At 46.4% G+C, this 24511-nt stretch overlaps 1 protein-coding gene across 1 annotated transcript; it reads right to left on the bottom strand.

Annotated features, from left to right (window-relative positions):
* Window positions 1-4078: 4078 nt before the first annotated feature.
* Window positions 4079-22731, bottom strand: LOC308467079 (intercellular adhesion molecule 1-like). The gene is made up of 7 exons (XM_080988487.1): window positions 22429-22731; window positions 14319-14582; window positions 12180-12500; window positions 11273-11551; window positions 9658-9933; window positions 7858-8100; window positions 4079-6863 (listed from the first exon to the last, which is right to left on the bottom strand). The coding sequence occupies exons 1-7, from the start codon at window positions 22487-22489 to the stop codon at window positions 6679-6681; spliced, it is 1629 nt and encodes a 542-aa protein (XP_080844613.1). The 5' UTR covers window positions 22490-22731; the 3' UTR covers window positions 4079-6678.
* Window positions 22732-24511: the final 1780 nt, after the last annotated feature.

Below are 24511 nucleotides of genomic sequence, written 5' to 3'. Positions count from 1 at the left end.
GACTACAACATAGCTGAGCCCCTGAGACTCGGAGCATGTTTCCCTACAGGGGAGCTGGAGAAAGAATGCAGTTGGTCAAGGGAACTGTTAACTCATAAAAGTTGAAAACCTCTGCTCTAGTACATGCAATTTGCATACATTATTTGGCTAGAACAGCATCACAAGAGTCAGAGAAGTGTGAATTTTCTAAGGATAGCCATGTTTCAGTTTGCATCTTTTTCCAGAAAGTGTAAATTGGCTAGGTTTGCATTAAAATCCAAACCAAATCACTTTTCTCCCCATCCCTAACAAGAGTTCAGCATGTGCTGAAGGCTGAAGTTCTGGATGAACACAGTAGGATTTACTTCTGAACAAACAGGCACAGGATTGCTTTGCCTTGTATAGAATCACTGAATTGTAGAACTGGAAGGGGCCCCAAGAGTCATTCATTCATTCCTTCATTCCTTCATTGCATTTAGGTATATCCCACCTTTCTTCCTCCAATGAGCTCAAGGTGGCGTACATGATTCTCACACTGCTCACTGAATGCCCACAATGACCCTGTGAGGTAGGTTAGGCTGAGAGGCAGTGACTGGGCTGAGGTCACACCAAATGAGCTTCATGAAAATGGGGATTCGAATCCTGGTCTCTTCCAGGTCCTAGGCCAACACTCTCACCCCTCCGCCGCACTGGCCAACCCCCTGCAATGTAGGGTAAGGTTACCAGATTTTTTTCAAAGAATCCGGGGATACTTTTTTTTTTTGAAAAGAGAAAATAATTATTTAAAAAGTTATTATTATTTTTAAAAAGAAGTAATATCTTCTCTTCTGTGGTCTCCTCTGTCACGTGGCCTTCCTCTGGGCCCCAGCCTGCTCTCTTGGAGTGCCAGCCGCCATGGAGTAGGCTCGGGTCGGGCCAGGACTTGGCCACATGTCCTTGCCCTCCCAGTGCTCTACTACCTCTCCTCCTCAGTGGTGGCAGCGACACAGCAAGGTCGGGGCTCCCCTCTTTTTTCTCCTTCCTCTTTCTCTCTCTTCTCCTTCTCCTCTCCTCCTTCTCCCTGCATCAGCTCCAGGGTTCTCCTGGCCCCGGAGTGCCGCTGGGTAGTCAGCCGGGTGCTCTTGCTCCCAGTTTGATTTGGGTCGCAGGGGGGTTCCCCCAGTTGACGCGCTGGGCGTCCCTAGTTCCCTCTCAGCAGTGGCGGCTGCAGCAGCAGTCTCAGCAGCCCAGAGCCAGCCTGGTAGCGCAGTTGGCTCTGGCTGGCCTCAGGAGCTGCTCACTGCCGTAGTGCCCGCCATTTTGCCTTGCCAGAAGTCCCCGTATGATGTGTCTTGTGCCGTTGAACCAATCACGCAACATTCATTCCCTACTAATAAATCTACAACACTTAAAATATAAATCCGGGGACACTGAATGAAATTCGGGGACAGATTTATAAATCCAGGGACTGTCTCCAGAAAACAGAGACGTCTGGTAACCATAATGTAGGGCACATTGTCTTGCAGGTTCAGTAAGATGTTAAAAGTGGCAAGGGGGGGAGTGGACCACAAGGGAGACTCATGTCACACCTTAAAACCTGACAAACAGTCAGAAGATCCTGCAGCTCAAAGGTAGGGCTCTCAACCACCAGCCTCACTTGCACTTCAGGCTTCCTATACATCTGCTCCCGTTATACAAATTAATTCCACTGGAGTCATTGTGGTTTCTTAAACAGCAACATAGACCTACTTTTTAAAAAAAGGCAATGCACAAAATGGACATGCCTCACATCTGTCAATTTGCCAGCATAAACAGTTGGAAATATGGCAGTGGAAAAAGTTTATATTTTGCTACAATAGTGTTTGCATCGTTAGGTGGATCAAAGCGTCAAGATTTCAATAAATGGGGGAAATACTGTAAATAATTATAATCAAATTTTTTTTCAAGAAAAAGAAGTGCTGGCGCTCACCACGAACCTCTCCCTTGTTCTCTTAGAATGGCAATGGTGCCCGTCTGAGAGGGGCCAGAGCTGAGCTCCAGCTGAAAAAAAAGCCCTGATAATAATAATAATGGTATGGTGGAAACCAGCTTATTTCCAATTGTGTTTGAATACAAAGGAGAAAGAGTTAGTGGTGTCTTCCCTGAGGCTGTTTCTGCCCCACCTTTTAAAGAGCAAAACATTTGTAAAACGTATGGAACTCTCCAAAGATTGAAACATCTGTATACATGATATGCATGGGAGAAACTCTGCACTTTCTAAACAACTTTATTATCCCTGAGGTTATCCAGAACACCAAGTGGCTGGGGTATCTTCCAGGTGAATCCCCACAGGACTGGGGGGCAGTGGCTACGTGAGTGCAGCCCCCCAACCCCCTAAGGCTGTCAGAGGAGATTCCCAGAGGAGGCCTCCAGCTTCCACACGGGGCAAAGGGCCCTTCAGGACGCCCTGCGACACGGGAGGCAGTGGGTGACAGTTCTGCCGAAAGGCATGGCCTTAAAAACGCCTCTGCAGAAGACACGGAATGCACTTGCTACTCGCCGGCAGGTGGCGCCCATTCACAGATCCTCAGGCTGAAGGAGGCGGTTCTGAAACGCCCCCTATTTCCCGGGACAGGAGGTCCAGCTGCCCTGCTTGACGTCTGGGCCTCCAAAGGGCTCGGCTGTGATCTTCTTAACGAGATGGTGACATTCTTTGCAGGGGAAAGAGCAGGAAAAGGAGTGTGGGGCGATAAATGGGGCGCCACGACCACTGCTGGGGGCAGACAAGGATTTCGCCGCACACCTGAAAGGCGCAAACCTCGTGGCTGCGACCTGGGAGCTCAAGGCGGGGAGGGGCTCTCTGGAGGGACCCTGCTGCCCCCGGAGCCCCCCGCCGGCCGGGGCTGCACACCATTCTGGGGGCCCCACCAGCTTCCCGGCGGGGGAGCAGGGGCAGGCCTTGCGCTGGCTTCCAGGAGTTTCCCGGGGGGCGGGAGCGGCCTGGGGGGCAACGGGGGGCGGGCGGTGGAAGCAGAAGGGAAGAGGAGAAGTTTTTGGAGACCCCTTCCGGGCGGCTTCCTGCGTTGTGCGCGGGCGCGGGCTGGCAGCAGCGGGGCCTCCCCCGGACCCGGGGGTCGTGCTGGAGGGAGGGGGTTCCCCGGCTTCGGGCACAGCTCCTTGTGGTGATTTAAGAATGCTGCTGACCGAAATAGAGCCAAACCTGAATTAATCGATAGCAGTGCACTAGGTTCAGCCTTCTCATTAGGATTATTTTTAATGCTATTCATAATTTTTATTTTATTGTTATCCTTCGTTATCTTAATTTTCTGTGTGTAATGGGAATGTTACTATGGTTGATTTTACGTTACGCCAGAAGCAGCTTAGTCCTGCTGGCCACATGACCCAGAAAGCTGTCCGTGGACCAACGCCTGCTCCCTCGGCCTGAAAGCGAGAGGAGCGCTGCAACCCCGGAGTCGCCTTGGACTGGGCTTAGCCATCCAGTCTTGCCCAGCTACTCTGTTCTCAGCAACAGACATTGGTCCAGTTCATAGAATCCAGCTATGCACTTAGGGAACTGCGATGCAGAGACATAGCCTGTGCTTCAATTTGTACAGTCTCTTTTCTCCCAAGCTCGTTCCATTTGTGAGGGGGCAAAATCACTTCAATAATATTTTTTTTAAAATAAATAAATTATATCCCGCCCATCTGGCTGGGTTTCCCCCGTCATTCTTGGCAGCTTACAGCACATAAAAATTGTAAAACATTAGGCATTAAACATTTCCCAATACAGGGTTGCCTTCAGATGTCTTCTAAAAGTCAGATGTTTATTTCCTTGAATAAAAATAATTGTAATACAGCCAGAAGATTGAATGCTCACATCATAGGTTACCCCAAAATTAGGCCCTGCAGGTGATGTGGTTTCAGGATTTTTTGGCTCCTTTTCAGGGGCAGCAGGAGCAGGTGTAAGACCCTGGGCAGGATTCAGCTGATGAGTTCCATCAGCAGAAGTCCTAGGCAAGGCCTTCCACATGCATAACAGGGCTTTTCCCAACCTTCTCTTTTCTAAAACGTTACTGTCTCACATCAAATATAAACGATCTGTAGAAAAGAAAACAGAAAACTGGAAACAGTCCACTGTATGTACTTATGTAACCCAAGAAAATGTTTAATAAAACAATTTTTAAAATAACAACAGGGCTTCCCCCTCCCTCTCCATGCCTCCCCATTTATTAATTTTATTTACATATTTCATAAAATGTATATACTGCTTGACTGTAGGAAACCTGAAAGTGGTTTACAAAAAAAGATAGAACAATAAAATTATCTCTTAAAAAAATTAACAACCATAATTTAAAATATACAGAAGATTAAAACCACAGTAAAATAGACTAAAACAAATTTTAACCCCTACAAACTTTCAGAATATCTGGGTAGGCTTGTCTAAATATGAACATCTTCAGCAGGTGCTGAAAGGACTACAGTGAAGGTGCCTGAGAGCAAGAGGCTGGGCGTTCCAGTGTTGGTGCTGCCACACTAAAAAATCAAGTGCTGACAGATGTGGGTCATGTGCAGCCTCTGTGAAGGTGCCAGTTCTGCCAACAGAAGTGGTCAAGCGGTCATATGTGGGGCAAGATGATCTCAGATGTAAACTGATCCCTAGTTGTTAAGGACTTTATATGCTAATAGGAACACCTTGAACTTGGCCTGGTAGCGAGCAGGCAACCAGCACAGATCTCTGAGCAGAGGTGCTCTATGCTGACGAGGCGTCTCTTCTGCCAGCAATTGTGCTGCAGCATCCTGCACTGTCTTGCAGCTTCCAGACCAAGTGCCAGCGAAGCCCCACATACAGCATTGCAGCAATCCAGCCTTGAAATACGCATGAAGCCACTTTAGAAAGTTGGTGTATCAGTGCCTCCCAGGTGTTCTTTTACTGACAGGTGGTTGGACTAGATGACACTCAGGATTCCTTCCAACTCTACAGTTACACGATTCTATGACTTATTTGCGGGGTTAAACCTCTTTAAAATTTTATTGTGCTTTTAATTGTTGGGAGCCGCCCAGAGTAGTTGGGGCAACCCAGCCAGATGGGTGGGGTATAAATAATAAATTATTCTTGTTATTAATTATTACTATTATTAAAAATCTCTAATGTCTAAGCTATGGAAAGTCTACAGAATAATAATAGTGAAATCTCCTTGAATTTTAAATTCAGAGCATTCCCATTTTTATATATGGTTGCATGATAACTGACAGAGCAGCTAAGGAAGCATAATCACAGCATATGCCGTCTGCCTCTCAGAAGACACCGTGTCCCACATACTGTTAGCAGTCTGCAGTTCTTCCTGGTAACAGAGACTCACCATGCTGCAGTGAAAGTTTCATTCATTCAGGAGATGGCATGAACAGAATTTAACAAACAATTTTATTCTCCAGGCAATAAGACAAGAACATAAAAATAAATTCATTGAGAATGACTTGCTAGGTTTTGATGCAAGAAAATTAACTTGCAGTCCCTTCAATTCACTTGCTGTTTGGGCGCTCAGCCTCCAGAATAGAAGCTCAAAGATTTTTGAAACAGTGGGGTAATTCTCCTATACAAGGTTAGATTTAAAACAAGGAGTCATTTTAAAAAATCTAGATGACAAGTTCAAGGTTCTGCGAGAGCGCTTTCCTCCTATTCTAATGTATGTAGACCATTTCATACATTTTAGGCATACACCCATAAAGCATAATTCACAAAGCAGATTTTGTTGGTGTTTTTACATATAAATGTGGCTTTGAGCCACATGTGCAAAAATGACACTTTAAACTTGGGGAAGTGTGGAAAAACTGAGCATGTGGAAACACATGACCCAGCATTTTTCAGCAGTCATTTAAAAGCATACATTATTTTTAAACCATTCTCATATCCTTCACATTAAAGACTTCAGCCTGGCCTGACACTGAAAAAGACAAGTTTTCTTACGAGTTATGACATGTAGTATCTTTAAAGAAGAGAATCCTGAGTTCATGGGTCATGATAAAAAACCATTTTATGTTGACTATGCCACCACATAAGAATCTTGGCTTTCCTTTAAGACCCAACTGGTGCCAGATTGCACCCTGGAAGAGCTTGGATGGTCCAAGAAGGAGACAGTTGTTTTCACAATGCAAAATGCAATCATGATCTTGCCGGCTTATAGTCCCAGTGGGGCGAGGTGAAGGATCCAGGCAGACACTTCATTTCACACTGCAGGAATGAAAATCTAAGTTCTGAAAGCATCCATTGCTGGGGAAATGGTCCATCCTTAATGAGGCTCTTCCATCCTTCCGCCTTCAACGCACCTGCCTGAACTCTTTGTGTTGCTTCTTACTGAGTAACTGAATGTTGTCAGCTATCTCTCAAAGCTTATGCTCTGGCAGCTTTTACCCCCTCCTGACGTGTAAGCATGAGAGTCCAACATTCCGGTTCTCAAAACTTCAAGATTCCAAGGCTTGGATGGAAGAGAAGGTTTTAAGAAAACAGGGACAAGTTTCTGATCACAAGTCTTTTTCTGAAAGTGCAGAAACCATTCACACTCCTTAAGACAAAGTCCAGTTGGAGCACTGCCCATCAGTTGTTCAGCATCTCAAGAATGCTTTCCCATTTTCTCCCCCTGATCACTGGCTAAGTGGGGAGGATGAACAACTGCAACTTGCTGGCATGGGCTCAAGTTCCTCTTCAGTTTATAGCAGCCACCTGTCCACTTAAACATTCACAGACTATACGTTGCCATTCAGGCACTTTTGCTCCATGGGGCTTCCCGTTACTTGCTGCTGCCGCCGTCTTAGGTGATACTTCTTGATCTTACTTCTGTAGTGCATGTAATAAGCCACCCCTACTGCAGAAGAAATAAACACTACACAGAGAATCCCAATTATGATTCCATGGATGTCAGGCTGGTAAGCTGTGAAAGGCAAAGACAAGTGGGTTAAGGTTATGGGCCTAAGAATTCTGCAGGGCTGCAAATCTGCAGAACACACACAGCTCTGCTTTTTAAAGGGCAAAATTCAAGCCCTCATGATTGAAAGGACATGTAGGTTGCTAAACACCAAAAGCTCAAGTAAATGAGCCTGGACCAGTGGACCACAGAGATTCTTGCCTCTTTCACTAGCTTTAAGACCTCTGGTGATTCCTACACATGTGTTGCTGTTGAATGCTAGGTGTGACTATTCCTCCAAAACTAGCTGCTTTCTGGAAGTTCCTGGTATTTTAAGGGTTGGAAGTCTGGTTGCAAATTGAAATGCTAAGACAATTGAGCTAATCTGCACATTTCCAAAAGTGGAATTTTGTGTAGGCTACACACAAATTGGAGGTTATGAAGCACTGGCCTATCAAAGGGAACACAGGAGCAAGTGTCAGAAGAGTCAAGTCCACTGATTTGGGAACTTGAAGGCATCACTATTACCTGTGGTAAGTGCACACTTTTATGTTGGTCCACTGTCGTCTCTGATTTTTGAGGCTGAGAATATGCGACTTCCAGAGGCTGGCACCTGACAAAAGCTGTTCAGCGAGCCAACAAGCGTGTGCAAGATTTCAACAGCACTCACATCAAAACCCAAAAGAGTCTTTCCATTGGACCTGTGCAATTAATGCCTGCGGGATGTTAGAAAACCTGGCCAGTGGCCTGGCTCGGCTTGGCATCCCATATCCAGCTGTGTACTATCTCCAATCCAGAAAGATTGAGGAAGATTCTCTCTGTTGGCCTCCTTGGGATCAATTTATAACCTACATTTTGGTCCTGCTTTTTAGTAGAGTAATTTTAAATAATTCCACATTCTTGGCAGTCTCCTACAAATCCAAACCATGTGAGTCTCTCTCTTTCTCTCTCTCTCCTTCTCGTGTGTGTTTGTGTGTGTGTGTTTCATTGGAAGACGATTTGGACAAGGAGGTTAACTTACATTCAATGTGTATGATCACATCTCTTACATCAAATCCGTAGGCATTGGTGGCATTGCAATGATAGATGCCACCATGCTCTTTTGTGACTTGCTGCTGTATCCCAATGTTGTACGACACCTCATCTTTCCTGCATTCAACAGTTGGTGGTGGGTTTCCTGAGGCTGAACAGATAAAGGTCTCTTCACTGCCGTCCTTCCAGGTCAACTTATCAGGGCAGCTAGAATCACTCATTTGGGGCGCATCTGGAATGGAGAAGACAAACGTGGTTGTTTTGCCTTGGCCATAAGGGATGAATTGCAGCATCTTATTTCATCATTGCAAAACCGCATAAGATTTGGTGGTAATCTTGTGCCCTTTAGGCAGCGTGCACAGGATGCTCATGGATCCTAGAAGCCACCTGGGTGCTCCAGTCTAGCAGCTTGCACAGCAACTTCAGAATCCCAAGGCTAGTCCATGCATCCGTATTCACTGCATGATGCATGTGTGAATAAACCACCAGAGGCCAAGCACCACAGACGGAAATGTCGTATCGCTTCAGATCACAAAATGCATTTCAGCTGAGCTCAGTTCATACATTCAGGGTCAAAACAGATATGATGCCAAGAGTTAACATCCATAATCCGGTCCTACAATTATTATTTCTTCTTAAAGAAAACATGCTAAAATAAACCACAGGAGGGGGTGGGGTGGGATTGAACCACAGCACTGGAGGGGGTACACACACACACACACACACACACACACACACTCATAGGTACTAGTATATCCCTTGCACGCACCATTTAGTATCTCTCACTGGGACAATTTGGACCAATGAAATGGTTGAGGGAGGGAGGTTAACACACTCCCAGCTAAACGGCACGGGTCTGAATCAGCCCCTCCCTGCCCCTGGTTTCACTCTTTAAAAAGAACCGGACATCCAAACACAATCCTCCCAGCATCGAACATCACATCAGATGTGAATAATCAGGAGTTGATCAGGTTGTGTAAGTGGCTCCAAGATTTGAGAAAATGCACTGGGAACTTACACTGGAAAAAATTACGGCTATAGGACCTGTGCTTGGGTAGGAAAGACCTGATGGCTTCCAAGAATAACCTCCCGTTTTATAGGCCGGCTTCTCAAGCAATTTCCCTAACCCTTATTTTCTCATTCATGGAAATTAATTAATTAACCTTACACAATAATTAACCCCACAAATTGTGCATATATCACAATGATCCCAATGATAAGCTAAATCTATATTTGGTCTGCACCACTTTAGAAGGCAGGCGATAGTGGGGGCTGACATGACTCAGTGCTACTTGATGCAAACAAAAGATTAAAAACCAGCATATACGGGAGAAGGCCAGGCCTGTTTTTGAAGTGCAGGGATTGATTGTTGTGCTGTTTTTGTTGTAATTATTTGTATGTTTTAATTGTGTGTGTGCGGTTTTAATTCTACCAATGTTTAATTGTTTTTTTAATGATTGGGGGTTTTTTCCTATGTTTTTAGTGGTTCTTATTTTTATCTGTTAGCTGCCTTGAGTTCTGTCAGGAGAAAAATCGGAATATAAATAAATCAACAACCACCATGTATAAAATAGCTCTCAGTCATGTGAGCCCCTGTCTACAGTCTGAAGTGGTACAGTCCAAGCACAAGCTGCCTCACGCAGAACTAGGCCTATATATATGGACAACAAGCTGCACAGGTTGGATCATTCATTCCCACTGCATAATTTATTTATTCTTTGTTGCATAATGCGAAGAGTTCTGAATCTCTAGAAATAAAATATTGTTCAGAAGAGCATTTCCTACTCACAGAAGACAGTGAGATTTGCAGCTGTCTCTTTCACAACCGAGTGCCCATCAACTTTCAGCTCCACTTTGCACATGAATTGCCTCCCATTATCCTCTTCCTGGGCCGTCAGTGAATACTGCAGAGAAGGACCATCTCCGGATAGTAAGATCTCCTTGGTGTCACTGATGCACATGACGACACCAGGGGACTTGGAGCCATCAGACCTGCACATAACTGACACATTTGTGTTGACAGGGATTTGGGGGTGGTCAATGTGCAGGGTGGGTTTGGGCAAACCTGCAAGAGAATGTAGCAGAACAGCCATTACATATCTAGATTGCTTGACTGACTATAATTATTACACCATGAGCTAAACCCTATCAAGTTAAAAATTTTGGTGAATTTTTAAAATAGGCTTGAGGTAAATTGGCAGGTTTTAGCCATGATGGTGAAATAGCTTAGAGCTCTCCATGCTTAGAGGCAGTGTAAAAAAGGTAACAGGTAATAGATAAAGGACCTCTGGACGCTTAAGTCCAATCAAAGGCGACTATGGGATGCGGCAGTCATTTTGCTTCAGGCTGAGGGAGCCGGCGTTTGTCCACAGACAGTTTTCTGGGTCATATGGCCAGCGTGACTAAACCACTTCTGGTACAATGGAACACCATGATGGAAGCCACAGCATGCAGAAACACCATTTACCTTCCCACTGCAGTAGTACCTATTTATCTACTTGCATTGGTATGCTTTCAAACTGCTAGGTTGGCAGGAGCTGGGGCAGAGCAACGGGAGCTCACTCCATCATGCGGATTTGACCTTCCGATTAGCAAGCCCAAGAGGCTCAGTGGTTTAGGCCACAGCGCCACCCACTCCCTGTAGAGGCAGTGTACCTGTGCCAGGCAGGGTACCAGATGCTAGGGACAAACAGGAGGGGCAGGGGAAGCTGTTTCTTTTCCCTACTGTTTGTGGGCTTCCTGGAAGCATCCAGCTGGGCCAGACAAACTGACCTAGATGCTTTTTGGGACAGGCAGGAAAGCTCCAGTCTGTTGCTCAACCCATTCATCATCCCCCTCTTGGTGTGGAGACGTTGGCCAGACTCTGTTCCCTAGAATTGCATGTTGAAAGGCTGTTAACTAATGGGAGCCAAATGTCTGTCATTTTGACAGGCATGCAGGGAAGGCCTATGCCTGGCAGCCCCACTGCAAAGGACTGTGCTTTATAGGTGTTGGGCGAACAAATGCTGGTGGAATGAGCTCAGGCTTAGCCTGCTGAAGAGGAGACTAAGAAGAAATATGATAGCCAGCTTGAAATATCTAAAGGGCTGTCACATGGAAGATGGAGCAAGCTTGTTTTCTCCTGCTCCCAAGGCTAGGACCTGAACCAATGGTTTCTAGTTACAAGAAAGGAGATTCCGACTAAACATCAGGAATAAGTTTCTGATAGTAGGAGCTGTTTGACAGCGAAACATGAGAGGTGGTGGACTCTCCTTCATTTGAGGTTTCAAAGCAGAGGTTGGGTGGCCACCTGTCATGGATGCTTGAGCTGAGATTCCTGCATTGCAGGCGGTTGGACTAGATGATCCTCGGGTCATTTCCAACTCTACAATTTTGATTCTATGAAATCCAGATATGATACTCACTGTAAACATTCACAGTACTCTCTGCAGTTTTGGTCACTGGCCCCAGAGAGACAATGCAGATCAACTGATGTTCTCCTGCTGATATTGAGGTCACCTGAGCCTGGGCACTCACTTTGTGCCCCGATATGTGGTTGCTGGAGTTCAATCTCTCCCCTGCAAAGAACAGCTGAAACGCTGCCTTTTGAACCGGAAAAAGTCCAGACACCTCACATTCCACAGGCATGCTAGTATTGATCTCTACAGAGCCCAAAGTCTGAAGATATGGGTCCATGGGGAAAACTGTGAAAACCATGAAAGAAATCATATCAGTTATGAAAAGAGATATCACTCCCATAAACAGGCAGTGACCACTGATGCCAACAGAAATGAAAACAAAGCTACTGAAGAAATAAACTATAGGTTTGCAGAAGTTAAAACAAGTGAGCTTTCCCAAAAAACAAAGGAAGGCAGTAAAGATATCCAACCAGCCCAATGAACATCAAGCCTGCTCAGTTGGCTTCGGTGTTAGTTGGCTTCCATGGACTTACTGCCCTCTCTGGTTTGCGGCATATGGAAATAAATCATAAGCAAAATTACAGGTAGCCACCTATACCAAAAAGATTACAACCAGTTGCAGTTTCATTCAGTACCCCCAGCCTTGCAGATACAGTAGCCCTGTCTGCACCACAATGCCATTGCATAAATAAAAATGAAATAGATCCATCATGGATGCAAAACAGAAGCAAGAAAGAGTGTCCTTTCTGACACCCAAGGGGATCTGTATGGGGGAGTGACAATGCAGGGGGGGGGCTCCATTACCTCCAGAGTTTCTGCTTGGATTTATGCCCATTAGCAGTCAATGAATCTGCTTCTTTTGCCATTGTGCCCACTTCTTTTAGAGGATGTGGGGCCTCTGATGTGAACTCACCAACAGTCTCCAGCGATTTGCTGAGGGAATCCATTTCCAAGAAGGGCCCTTCCGGCCTCAGGTCCAGAACTGCGCGGCAGGTGACTTCCTCCCCGTGGTCATTCTGCTGAGCGGTGATGCTGTTGCTTGTCACCACAACACTGCCGGCTTCAGGATTCCCGTGGTCCTCAAAGGTCTCCACATACAGCCTCCTCTCCCCTTGATACAAGGTCACGGTGAGGTTCCGGATGGGGGCAACATTGAAAACTCGGCAAGTCACATTATACTCCTTACCCACCTCCACCTCGGGCAGCGGATCCAACACTACGCGCTCCGGAGCTCCTGGAACAGAATAAAAAGTGATAAATCCTATTGATTTGACTTTCTTCAATAATGTTTTATTCTGGATTGTTGTTGTTTTTAAAATGTTGTAAACCAAGTTTGAGATTTTTTTCCATAAAAATAATGCAGTATAGAAATGAAATAAGTAATGATAATAAGTTATTTCATTTACAGATCACTTCCTATGAAACATGTCAAAGCAATTTATCAATAAAAAAATGCATAAACAACTGAGAATCAAATACCACCCAATCTTCATTGGTTAATAAAATTCAGAAGTAATGGAAAAAGAAAGGCTACACATTCTGTGTTTCTTTCTATGCCAGTCTTGGGAGCGATCCCTCCCGGGCATCTCAGGACCAGGGGGCAGTGTGTCCAGACCTTAAGGATGAGACCCATGAGGTCTCTGCTTCAACTAGGCAGCCCCTCGCACCCCACTGCCGTCTTCCCTCCTGCCTTTGCAAAGATAATTTTGCTTGGGAACCAAGTGGGGCTGACAGAGAGGGCTGACTTGGGCAAAGCCATTAAGAGCTAAGAAAGGACAAAACTTCCGGGCACGCTACAGCAGGCTGAATTATGCAAAATATTGAAAGTGGCAGGAAGCATGCCCATTTGATTAATTTACATAATATTTACAGGTTGCAGAATGTATCTCTTCAAGGCACAGACATTTCCACTGTTGACTAAAACGTCATCAAGGATGGGGCAATGAAGAGAATTCTATAACTTGGGGGCTACCGCAACAAGGTCCTGCCCCTTGTTCTCAGCAAGTGAACTTCTTTCGATGGCGGGTAAACCCTCCAGGCTTCTCTATCTGGTTCTCAGAACTCTCCTCAAGCTGCAGCCCCTTTCCCCAGACCATGCCCCTCACCAGCCCAGCTCTGAAGCCTCACTGAATGATTTTGCCTGTTTGGAATATGTCCTTGAACTTGGATGTCTCTTCCTTGTCTGGATGGAGGATAGAGAAGATGCATGAGTGTAAATTGGACATTAATTTCTCCACCCACTGTCCACCACTGGTAGTGCCCCTGGGCTGTCCAGAAAAGAATGCAGCCCTTGGGCTGGAAAAAGTTCGCCCAACTCTGAGGTGGGGCAAGCAGCTGGGCCTTGGAAGGGAACCTCAACCTCTGGGCAAGTGGCTCTAAGCTGCTCGGGGCTTTTGAGGTTGGCACCTGCCTTTCACTTTACAAGGAAACTTCCAGGGCAGCTTAAAAAACAAAAACATAAAAACAAAGCTCTTTTAATAAAAACACTCTACAGCTGCACTGCATTTCAAATTGTTCTTTCTTTCTTTCTGCTGTTAAACTGCTTTGAGGTGCTTTATAGAAAGTAATTCATAAATAGAATCGAACAAATAATAATAACGGGAGGAATTGCAGTGCAGCAACATAGAAGTAAACATCAACAGCATTCAAAGCAGATTTAAATGAGGAAATAAAAGAGAAACCAAAGGCCTGGGCAAATACAGACGTATCCTGCTGGTGCTGAAAATGCAAAAGCGTCAGCACCACAGTGAACTACTCTGGGGAGACAGTCCTGAAGACAGGGCTCCCATTCCAGGATCACAAATGACTGTGCAGGAGATCCCTACCTGGTCCCCTGGACAGTCACTCCAAGTTAGATTACCGGGTTATGTGGATTCAGAAAGCAGCTTTGCATGCTCAGGATAGCAGCCAGCCACTTTCTTTCCTGGCCTCTTGCTGAATTTGAATCCATGTCCCTCCTATTTTCCACTGAATAACCTTCAAGCCAAGCAGCACTCCAAATCCTCCGCCCTTAGTGAATGATTATTCCAGCACTGCCCAGTATATGACTTACGGTAAACTGTGGTGGTTATCCTCTGATATTTCGGCTCTGTCCCCCCACAGGCAGCAAAACACAACGGCTTTGGTTCCCACTCAGTAACACTGGTGAGATTGAAGGCTTTCCAAGTAGGCCCAGTCCCTGCAGCAACGGTCTGTAAGCTGGTCTCCAAGCCAATGCTCACACAATTGGAACTGCAGTTTAAAACCATGGAATCTCCATACTTCACTACAGGCTTTTCTGGCCAAATCCTCAAGTAGTAGTCCTCTTGTTGAGCACCTGAAAACACAATAGATACGAAATGGAAACAAGAAGAATTACCGATGAAAGAAGAGTGGCAAATGAAGTTAATGGACTATGCAAAATTAGATAAATTAACAGGAAGGATTCAAAACCTGCGGGATCAGAGATTCTTAGAAGACTGGAGTAAATATTTGAACTATTTAAAAAGCAATTGTAATAAACAGATTATGCTAGTAGGACTTCAAGAAGTTCTGTAAGGAGGAATGTGTGAAATATCGCAATGAAGATTATGAAGAGAATTAATAGTTAATGATAATTAAAAGTAATAGAGAATGGCCCTTGTGGTCTCTTCCAACTCTATGATTCTATGATTCTAAGAAATACAGAATAAATGACAAAGTATGGAAAATCTTCAGAGGCTGTTGATGGAAGTCTAAAATATTGTATAAGATAAGAATTTATGTTAAATGATTGTTGGAAATGATATGTTAAAAAATCAATAAAAATGTACAAAAAAAAAGAAAACACAATAGATACAACATGTACAAAAATGCAATACTAAATAGTTCTTAATTAAAAAAACCCCAATAAGAAGCAATAAAATGGTGAGATTACAGTGGGGGAAAAGAAGCAAGGAAAAGGCAAAAGAAAGAAAGTAGTAATACCAAATAAGGAGAACTCAATAAGGTGAACTCTGCAGTTCCACAGATTGTTTCCCTTATCTCCTTCAGTCCAGAATACGCCTGTTTTTAGCCAAATCTTATTAATTTTTAAGAAACAGGTGTCCCTGCTCTAGAGAATGACTCCAGAGAGTGCCCAGTTTCTGTGCCAGGCTTGGCACCCAAAGTCCTCTGCCCCCACATCTTGTTTTAATGGATGACATATTAGTGTATTTTTGGTCTTTGTGGAAGCCGCCCAGTGTGGCTGGGGAAACCCAGCCAGATGGGCGGGGTACAAATAATAAATTGTTGTTGTTGTAGTTGCAGCAGCGGCCAGATAACGGACTCCGCGGGTGAGACAGCCCTCTCCTACCCAGGAGAGGTTGGCAGGACTAATTACCCTCATATTAGCTCTGAATTTCTGGCACGACTGAGGGTCCAACCTCATGGGAAACAGCCATTTCCCTCAGCAGGAAACATAACTCAGCTGATAAAGCATGAGACTCAGGGTTGTGGGTTTGAGCCCCACGTTGGGCAAAATATTCCTACACTGCAGGGGGTTGGACTAGACTATCCTCATAATCTAACTCTACAGTTCTGTGCTCCTTCTGGGGTAGTTTGTCCACCTTTGATCCCCACCCAGCTCTCTCCTGTGGCTCCTTGAAGCTGTTGGCATGTGACAGCGGCCACACCCCAGAAATGGCTTTGACTGGCCAGCTTAACCACATGAGGGTACCCAATGGGACTTCCCCTGCATGTGAAGACAGGCTCTGGCAGATTAAGTGGAGGAAACCAATAGTGGACACAATGGTCAAGAATGTGTTTTCTGCACGTGCTGTAGAGGGAAATGAGGGGCAGATGGGGATCATCAACCTGGGAAGGCAGCCCATCTAGGAGCAGGAAACTCTGATCCTAAACCTCCACTGCCTTGTGGTTATACTCATTCATGAGAAAGGCTTTGGGCATAAACCCTGACAAGAAATCCATACCTGCTGCATCACAGGACATATTCAGGAGAAGGAGGAAACCCTACACAAATTCAGATAATAATAATATAATAAATTTTATTTATATCCCGCCCTCCCCAGCCGAAGCCGGGCTCAGGGCGGCTAACAACAATAAAACAGTACAAAAGTACAGCACAAACAACACTCTAAAATCATTCATTATAAAGTTAATTAATTCAAGCCATTGGCAACCATTGGGCCAGAGCTCCGCGAAGATTGCCGAGGAAGGGAGTCAGGCTGTGCCCTGGCCAAAGGCCTGGTGGAACAGCTCTGTCTTGCAGGCCCTGCGGAAAGATGTCAAGTCCCGCAGGGCCCTGGTCTCTTGTGACAGAGTGTTCCACCAGATCAGAGCCACAGCCGAAAAAGCCCTGCTCTAGTTGAGGCCAGCCTAACTTCTCTGTGGCCTGGGACCTTCAAGATGTTTTTATTTGAAGACCGTATGTTTCTCTGTGGGGCATACCAGGAGAGGCGGTCCCGTAGGTACGAGGGTCCTAGGCCGTGTAGGGCTTTAAAGGTTAAAACCAGCACCTTAAACCTGATCCTGTACTCCACCGGGAGCCAGTGCAGCTGGTATAGCACCGGGTGAATGTGATCTCGCAGCGAAGACCCCGTAAGGAGTCTCGCTGCAGCATTCTGGACCCGCTGGAGTTTCTGGGTCAGTCTCAAGGGCAGCCCCACATAGAGCGAGTTACAATAATCCAGTCTGGAGGTGACCGTCGCGTGGATCACAGTGGCTAGGTCAGGGCGAGAGAGGTAAGGAGCCAACTGCTTAGCTTGGCGGAGATGGAAATATGCCGCCTTTGTTATAGCTGCAATCTGCGCCTCCATGGAAAGGGAGGTGTCGAAGATTACACCCAAACTCTTAACGGACGGTGCTGGCACTAATTGCGCCCCCGCAAGAGATGGGAGTTGCCCCCCCAATCCCATATCACCCCGTCCCAGCCAGAGGACCTCTGTCTTCGAAGGATTTAGCTTCAATCGGCTCCCACGTAACCATCCAGCCACAGCTTCTAAACATCTGGTCAGTGTGTCTGGGGCCGAGTCAGGATGGCCATCCATCAACAGACAGAGTTGGGTGTCATCGGCATACTGATGGCAACCCAGCCCAAAACTCCGAACAAGCTGGGCGAGGGGGCGCATAAAGATGTTGAAAAGCATCGGGGAGAGTATCGCACCCTGAGGTACTCCACACACCGAGGAGTGGAGTCCAAAAGATTTTGGCCTTGTATGCCTCTTTCCGGCAACTCTTGCAGCCAGCTGGTACCAAGAGTATCGCTCTGCTTTCCTTTGGACCACATCAGTGAGGCCAAGAAGGCGTCTTGTAATCTGGGCAGCCCAGGACCTTCATACATACTATCCAAGCTTGTGCCCCATAGAGGTCACTTCGGGGCTGCGAACACAGCAAATACAACACAGGAGTCAGCAGTTACCAGTTACCAGTCTCTGTAGCCACAGCAGGCGCTATGATTCTCCAGCGGTTTGACTCCCCCCCAAGAGGCGCACTCCATTGTGTCCATTGAGACAGACGGATGCCAACAACAACAAATGATATTTTAAATCAGGCATAGGCAAACTCCGGCCCTCCAGATGTTTGGGACTACAACTCCCATCACCCCTAGCTAACAGGACCAGTGGTCAGGGATGATGGGAATTGTAGTCCCAAACATCTGGAGAGTCAGAGTTTGCCTATGCCTGATTTAAATCCATTAATGGTACTGATTAGCCATTGAAATACTGGAGTCCTTTTGCTTCTATTTTTAAACAGAGGCTTCTGTACGAGGAACCAATGCCTTCTCCTCCCTCCCCCATGATTCCTGAGAATTAAGAACAGAGGCACTGTGATAGACATGCTTTAGGTGTGACTTTAAATCTCCTTTGAGGAGACTTTTAGGCTTCCTTTTTCCTTTGTTTAATGACTCACTTTTTGACTTGCTCTTTAAACTGCTGCCAGTAGATCAAGAAGAGGAATTCCCTGCCACTCCTTATTCTGATTAGTGCTGAAAGAAAATCAGACCCTTTCCAGGAATGGCTCAACTCACCAAGTGAATTACAAGAAGAAATACTGGGGCGGGAAGGAGGAATACATCAAACCCTTGGAATGCAAGGCTACACAAACACACTGACTAGGGAGCGCAAGCCGCAGAAAACACAGAGGAACCTAACTCTGCCAACATGCGTATAAAAGTAAAAGTAAAGGGACCCCTGATCATTAGGTCCAGTCGTGGTTGCTATCTCCCCAGAAGAAATATTCCTTATCTACATCTAACCCTTCCATCCCAATAATCTCACTTTGCAAATAAACTGAAATACCGGTAATAGTACTGGGACCTTCAATCTGGAAACTTCCATTCACATAACTCAGAGTGAAATGCTAATTTCTCAGGACCTCACTTAAGCAGATGTTTGTTTTGGGGAAACACTTTGAAGGACTATGGGGGATCTGTGATTAGATGTCTCTTTAAAACAAAAACTTAGCAGCTGGGGGTGGGGGCTGTAAAAGAGCTTTAGACTGCCTGCCTCCCTCCCAAAGTAGTATTTGTCCCATAAGGGAAAACAAGTATCGTATGGTTGGCATCTGTCTGTCTCAGGAGACAATGGAAGAGTGCACCTCAGGAGTGAAGTCAAAAATGAATTGGGATTTTTATTTTGAGGTGGTGGGTTCCACTTTAAGGCTGACAGCTTAATTTAGAATAGGAAGATAACTGCTTTAAAAAACCCAGTAACAGTGCAGCTTATTCACCCCCACAAAAGGAGTAATATCGTAATTCACACCTTGCCCACCTTACCCCCCAGCTCTGAACACCTAGGATTCCTCATGACTCAAGGGAGTATTCAGCATGGACCCTATAATCACATTCGCTGTGGTTGGGAGTGGAGAATGATAGGGAGAAATCCCCTTTTAGTTATGAACTGTGAACATGGCAGGGTGCTTAAAGCAACTTTTTAAGAGTGCAACCCTATACGTCTATCATAACGTCTACTCAATAAGTTAAGTCACATTGAGAAAGTTAAGTGCTCAACAATTCACAGACACTAAAATATACCCCCCCCCAAAAAAAAACCCTGAGTGTGGCAAAAAGGATATAAAAGTTTGTGTTGGGTATATAACAATGCCATTCAGAAAATGGCAGTGGAGAGGTGACAAACACGAGCAGCCTTCATGGCGAAGGTGAAGGGAGGCAGAGCTGAATCTGGACTTTCCACGTGCAAACTCAACGCTGTAGCCCAAGCCTCCCAACCTGATGTCCTTTAGATATTCCAACTACTACAACTCCCATCATTCCTAACTACAATGGTACCTCGGGTTACAAACTTAATTCGTTCCGGAGGTCCGTTCTTAACCTGAAACTGTTCTTAACCTGAGGTACCACTTTAGCTAATGGGGCCTCCTGCTGCCGCCGCTGCGTGATTTCTGTTCTCATCCTGAAGCAAAGTTCTTAACCAGAGGTACTACTTCTGGGTTAGCAGAGTCTGTAACCCGAGGTGTTTATAACCCAAGGTACCACTGTATTCACCAATGGGAGTTGAAATCTCCCTCAGGAGGTGGTGAATGCTCCTTCGTTGGAGGCTTTTAAGCAGAGATTGTATGGTCCATCTGTCATGGCTGCTTTAGCTGAGATGCCTGCATTGCAGAGGGTTGGACTAGATGACCCTCAGGGTCCCTTCCAACTCTAAAATCCTATGATTCTTTTAGTCTAATATCTGGAGGGCACCAGTTTTTGGAAGCCTGTCATCAAACACTGCCTGTTTTGTCTGGCAAAGGGATGCACCTACACGTGATGCCGAACATTCATGATTAGGGTTGCAATCCTCTGCACACACAACTAGGAGTTGTTGCTGGCATCCATTTGTCTCGAGGGAGAAGGCATCACCAGGGGTGAAGTCAAACTGCTGGAGAATCATAGTGTCTGCTGTGGCTGCAGAAACTGGTAACTTGTAACTACTGCTTCCTGCATTTTTAAAATGTGTTAGCAGCACCAAAATGACCTCCCTGGGGCATTTGTACGGAGGTCCTGGGCTTGCCAGATGGCAAGACTGATATGGTCTGCATCATGTCTGTATCAGAGTGAAAAAGTTTTTGAAAGCCACATGGCAGCAACTTGTATTTGCCACTGAGTGCCGCTCAGGGCTGGGCATTCCAGACTTCGTCTCTGGGGAGTTTCCCCAGGCCACAACCTCTATCTGGCCCTGTTCTGCACCAACCCCCAGTGCGTTTCCCTGCCTTAAACTGTGACGATGCCTCCCATGCGCCTGGACGGGGAGGACGTGCGTGTGGAAACCCCCGATTCTTGTGCGGCTGGAACGCGTTCTGTGCAAAGATTAGAGTCACACCCATTGCTCTGCTCACCTTTTGCGTCTGGCCTTGCCATGCAGTCCCCCTCAGGCTGAAAATGGCTCCCCACCCCTGGTGCACAACTAATCTTGCCTTTCTGATGAGCATATTATGTCTGTGTATCTCAATCTAGCTCCTCTCAACTCCCATACATCAATACATATGGGGGAGAGGGGTCATTTGAATTGAGGGAAAACAGGCATTTGGAATTCCACAAGGAAGACTAAAGTACAAAATGGCTTTAGTGCTGAGTATTTTCATTATATAAATTTGTGGGTTGGTTTGTTAGCTATTCCCCCCCCCCCCCATTCTCTGTTCTATGTAACTCCAGAGATGCACCCGCTTCCAAAGGCTGTGTTCTCTGAACCAGTGAAGCAAAACTGTGTCTCCACTCTTAAGACAAATGCAGTGGATATCTACAAGGCAGCAAGAATGCAAACACAATGCTGGGAGAGAATTCTCTCTGGGCCCGGGGACATGAACATATGAAGCTGTCAGACAGCTGGTCCATCTAGAGAGTGGCCAAGAGTAGGCAAACTTCAAGCTTGTTAGAAATACCTTGTTTTTAATAAGAACCCCAAGATCTACAAACCAGAGGCAGGTGCAAAAGACATACAGTTAGAATTAAAGATCTGAGCATGTTCTCCTTCTAGGGATTTCTTTTTAGTACCAGAACTGAACTGAGTTCTGATCACGTCCTTTTACACACACAAAAAAAGGTCTACCTATTGTTTAGCTTTCTTCATCTCACCATTCTAATTTTAGACAGAAAAAGAAATGTTGCTTTAAAAACAGCTGGGAGTCAGAAAGCTGCAAACCCAGAGACCAGTCAGAAGACCTGCCCTCTGCCTAGCAGTTCTCTCCAAGGTCTCGACAGTGACTCTCCAGCCTTGGGACCTGGGATCCTTCGAGCTAGTGATTCTACCAGGAAGTGGACCTGGGCTGTTCTGCATTCAAAGCATGTGTTTGAACCCTGGGCTTTTGCCCTCCTGGACATTTTACCTACACTGAGCTGAGCTTGAGGTGGCTGCCCAACAGGACCCAAACAATCACAGAACCAGAGAATGTTTCCACCAGAGATTGGAATGGTGTGTATGTTGTTGTTGTGATTTGCTCTTAGTGAATGTGAACTCATACTTTGGCACCATAGCAATTTTTTTAAAAGTTTCACAACTGTGTCTGTTTCATCTGCTCTAACTGAAATTTTAATTGAAGCCAGCTGCATTTACAACTTTCTTGTTTCCTTCTTGTAATTTTGCACTACTAGAGTTCATGAACCATAGAATGAATTCATTTTCATTCACTTCTCACACTCCTGAGTCCTTCCATAGATATACTAATCAGTTCACTCACAGAATCAGGCAGAAGGTACCTTCTTTATGAGTAAAAAAAAATATGTTCAGGGAGGAAAAAGTACACTCAGCTGTTTGTGTGAAAGTAGCCAGAAATGAATTGCTGCTGCTTTTCTCATTCCAGGAAGCGTCACACCAAGGTCAAGCAAAACTCAGGGTTTCCCCCAGCTAAGAAAGGTGCAGCCCTGCACCTCCGCCCAAGAGAAGGGGAGGCTGGGCGATTCACGGCACCCCCTTCCCTCCTCGAGCCTGGAGGGGCCAGCAAGCAGGGGAAAGCGGAGAGCCCGAAATCAAAGAAGCCCTCTCCAAGTCCTGTCCAACCTCTTTTCAATGCCGTGGCGCAACCCTGTGAAGTCTGGCTCAGAGAACGTGCCTCTGAGCATGCGGAGAGTGCATTTCTGACCCTTCGCCCCTTCTTCTAAAACGGCGAGCACGCGGTTTAGGCCTCCGAGCCTCGCCCTCGCCCGCCCCGGGACCGGCGGGACAGGCGGACAGGGGCGCCCGGAAGGCCGACTCCCTTCGCCCCCTTACCTTGCGCGGCGGAGCAAGCGGCCGAGGCGAGCAGGAGGAGGGCGGCGGGCAGGCGCGGCATGGCGCGGAGCGGGCGCTGCGGCCGGAGAGCCCTGCAGGGGCGCGGGCGACGCCGAGTCAGTCCCGCCAGGCTGCCGCCGGAGCATCCGCTTGTGGCGCCCGCAGCCTCTCGCCCGAGGTTTATACGCCCCGAGGCGGTTCCGGGAAAGGCTCCGCTCACGAGGGTCGGGGAAACTCCCGCCGCCGCCGCCGCCGCCGCCGCCCGGCCCCCTTTCCGGGCCGGCCTCCTGGGGGCGGCGAGGGGCCGCGCTCGTCACGGAGCCGGGCCGGGGCCGCCTTGGGAGAGGCCTGGCCGCTTGCCCTTCTGCTCCCCCGTGGGCACCAGGCGCCCCCTCAGCGCTCGGCCCTCAGGGAAGCCCCGTCTCGGTCGGGACAACGCCAAACCGATTCCTCCGCTGCCTGCTCTCCGGGGGGCAGGAACTGCGCGGTTTATTCGGCGGCCTCGGGCGAAGAATTCTGCCCAAAAGCTTTGTGAAAGTCAGACTATCCTGGACAACTCTAAAAAAGGAGTGAAACAGCCTTTCGTACCCCTCCATAGTTGTGGGCGAGTTGTGTGTCTCCTCCAGCACCATCATTCAAAAGCATCAATTCTTCTGTGATCAGCCTTCTTTCTGGTCCAGCTCTCACTTCCATACATCACTACTGGGAAAGCCATAGCTTTTACTATACGGACCTTTGTTGGCAAGGTGATGTCTCTACTTTTTAAGATGCTGGCATATTGAGTGTAGCACCTTAACAGCATCATCTTTTAAAATTGTAAATAGTTCAGCTGGAATATCATCACTTCCACTGGCCTTGTTATTAGCAGTGCTTTCTAAGGTTCATTTGACTTCACTCTCCAGGATGTCTGGCTCAAGGTCAGCAACCACACTACCTGGGGTGTACGAGTCATCCATATCTTTCTGGTATAGTTCCTCTGTGTATTCTTGCCGCCTCTTCTTGATGTCTTCTGCTTCTGTTAGGTCCTTTCCACTTTTGTCCTTTATTATGGTAATCTTTGTACAAAATGTTCCTTTCATATCTCCAATTTTCTTGAACAGATCTCTGGTTCTTCCCATTCTGTTGTTTTCCTCTATTTCTTTGCATTGCTCGTTTAAGAAGGCCTTCTTGTCTCTCCTTGCTATTTTTTGGAAATCTGCATTCAGTTTCCTGTATCTTTCACTATCTCCCTCACATTTTGCTTGCCTTCTCTCCCCCGCTATTTGTAAGGCCTCGTTGAACAGCCACTTAGCTTTCTTGCATTTCCTGTTCATTGGGATGGTTTTCATTGCTGCCTCCTGTATAATGTTGCGAGCCTCCATCCATAGTTCTTCAGGCACTCTGTCCACCAAATCTAAATCCTTAAACCTGTTCCTCACTTCCACTGTGTATTCATAAGGGATTTGATTTATATTGTATTGTAATTGCCCACTCTCAGGCCAGGGCAATTAGAGAGTTTTCCACCTTTAGTTTCTGCTGCTGCAAACTTTTCTAAAAATACACCCTCTGAATTTGCCATTGATTTGATCAATCAAGAGACCAAAGACTCTGTTTTACCTGGTGAAATTGTTCTTATGCCCACTCAATTGGCAGGCCCACTGCCTCCTAAAGTCGCAGGTTTAATTTTACCCAAATTTTCTGCGGCAAAAGAAGGAATCCAGGTTATTCCAGGAGTTCTGGATCCTGACTATGTAGGCACAATAATGGTTCAACTCTGGAGCCATATGCCCATGCAATTAAAAAAGGGTGAGTCCTGGGCGCATTTGGTGGTGCTCCCTTCTCATCCTACTGTTTCTACTATGGATACTAATTTGCACGAGCTCTCTTCTTTCCCTCCACAGCTGTTAGCTGTAGTCCAGAGGATTGGTGAAAAGAAACTTCTTCGTAAGTATAAAATCAATGGTATTGTGCTGGAAGGTTTGATTGACACAGGCACAGACGTTTCTGTAATTTCTAGTAGTTGCTGGGACCCCACGTGGCCCCTTGAGTCTGCTTCTGCAGTCTGGGGTGTGGGTGGCCCCCAAACCTCTTCCAAAAGCGTACA

The sequence above is a fragment of the Podarcis pityusensis genome (genome assembly GCF_964106645.2).
Source record: "Podarcis pityusensis genome assembly, chromosome: 17".
NCBI lineage: Eukaryota > Metazoa > Chordata > Lepidosauria > Squamata > Lacertidae > Podarcis > Podarcis pityusensis.
This window is presented reverse-complemented; position numbering and strand designations above follow the sequence as displayed.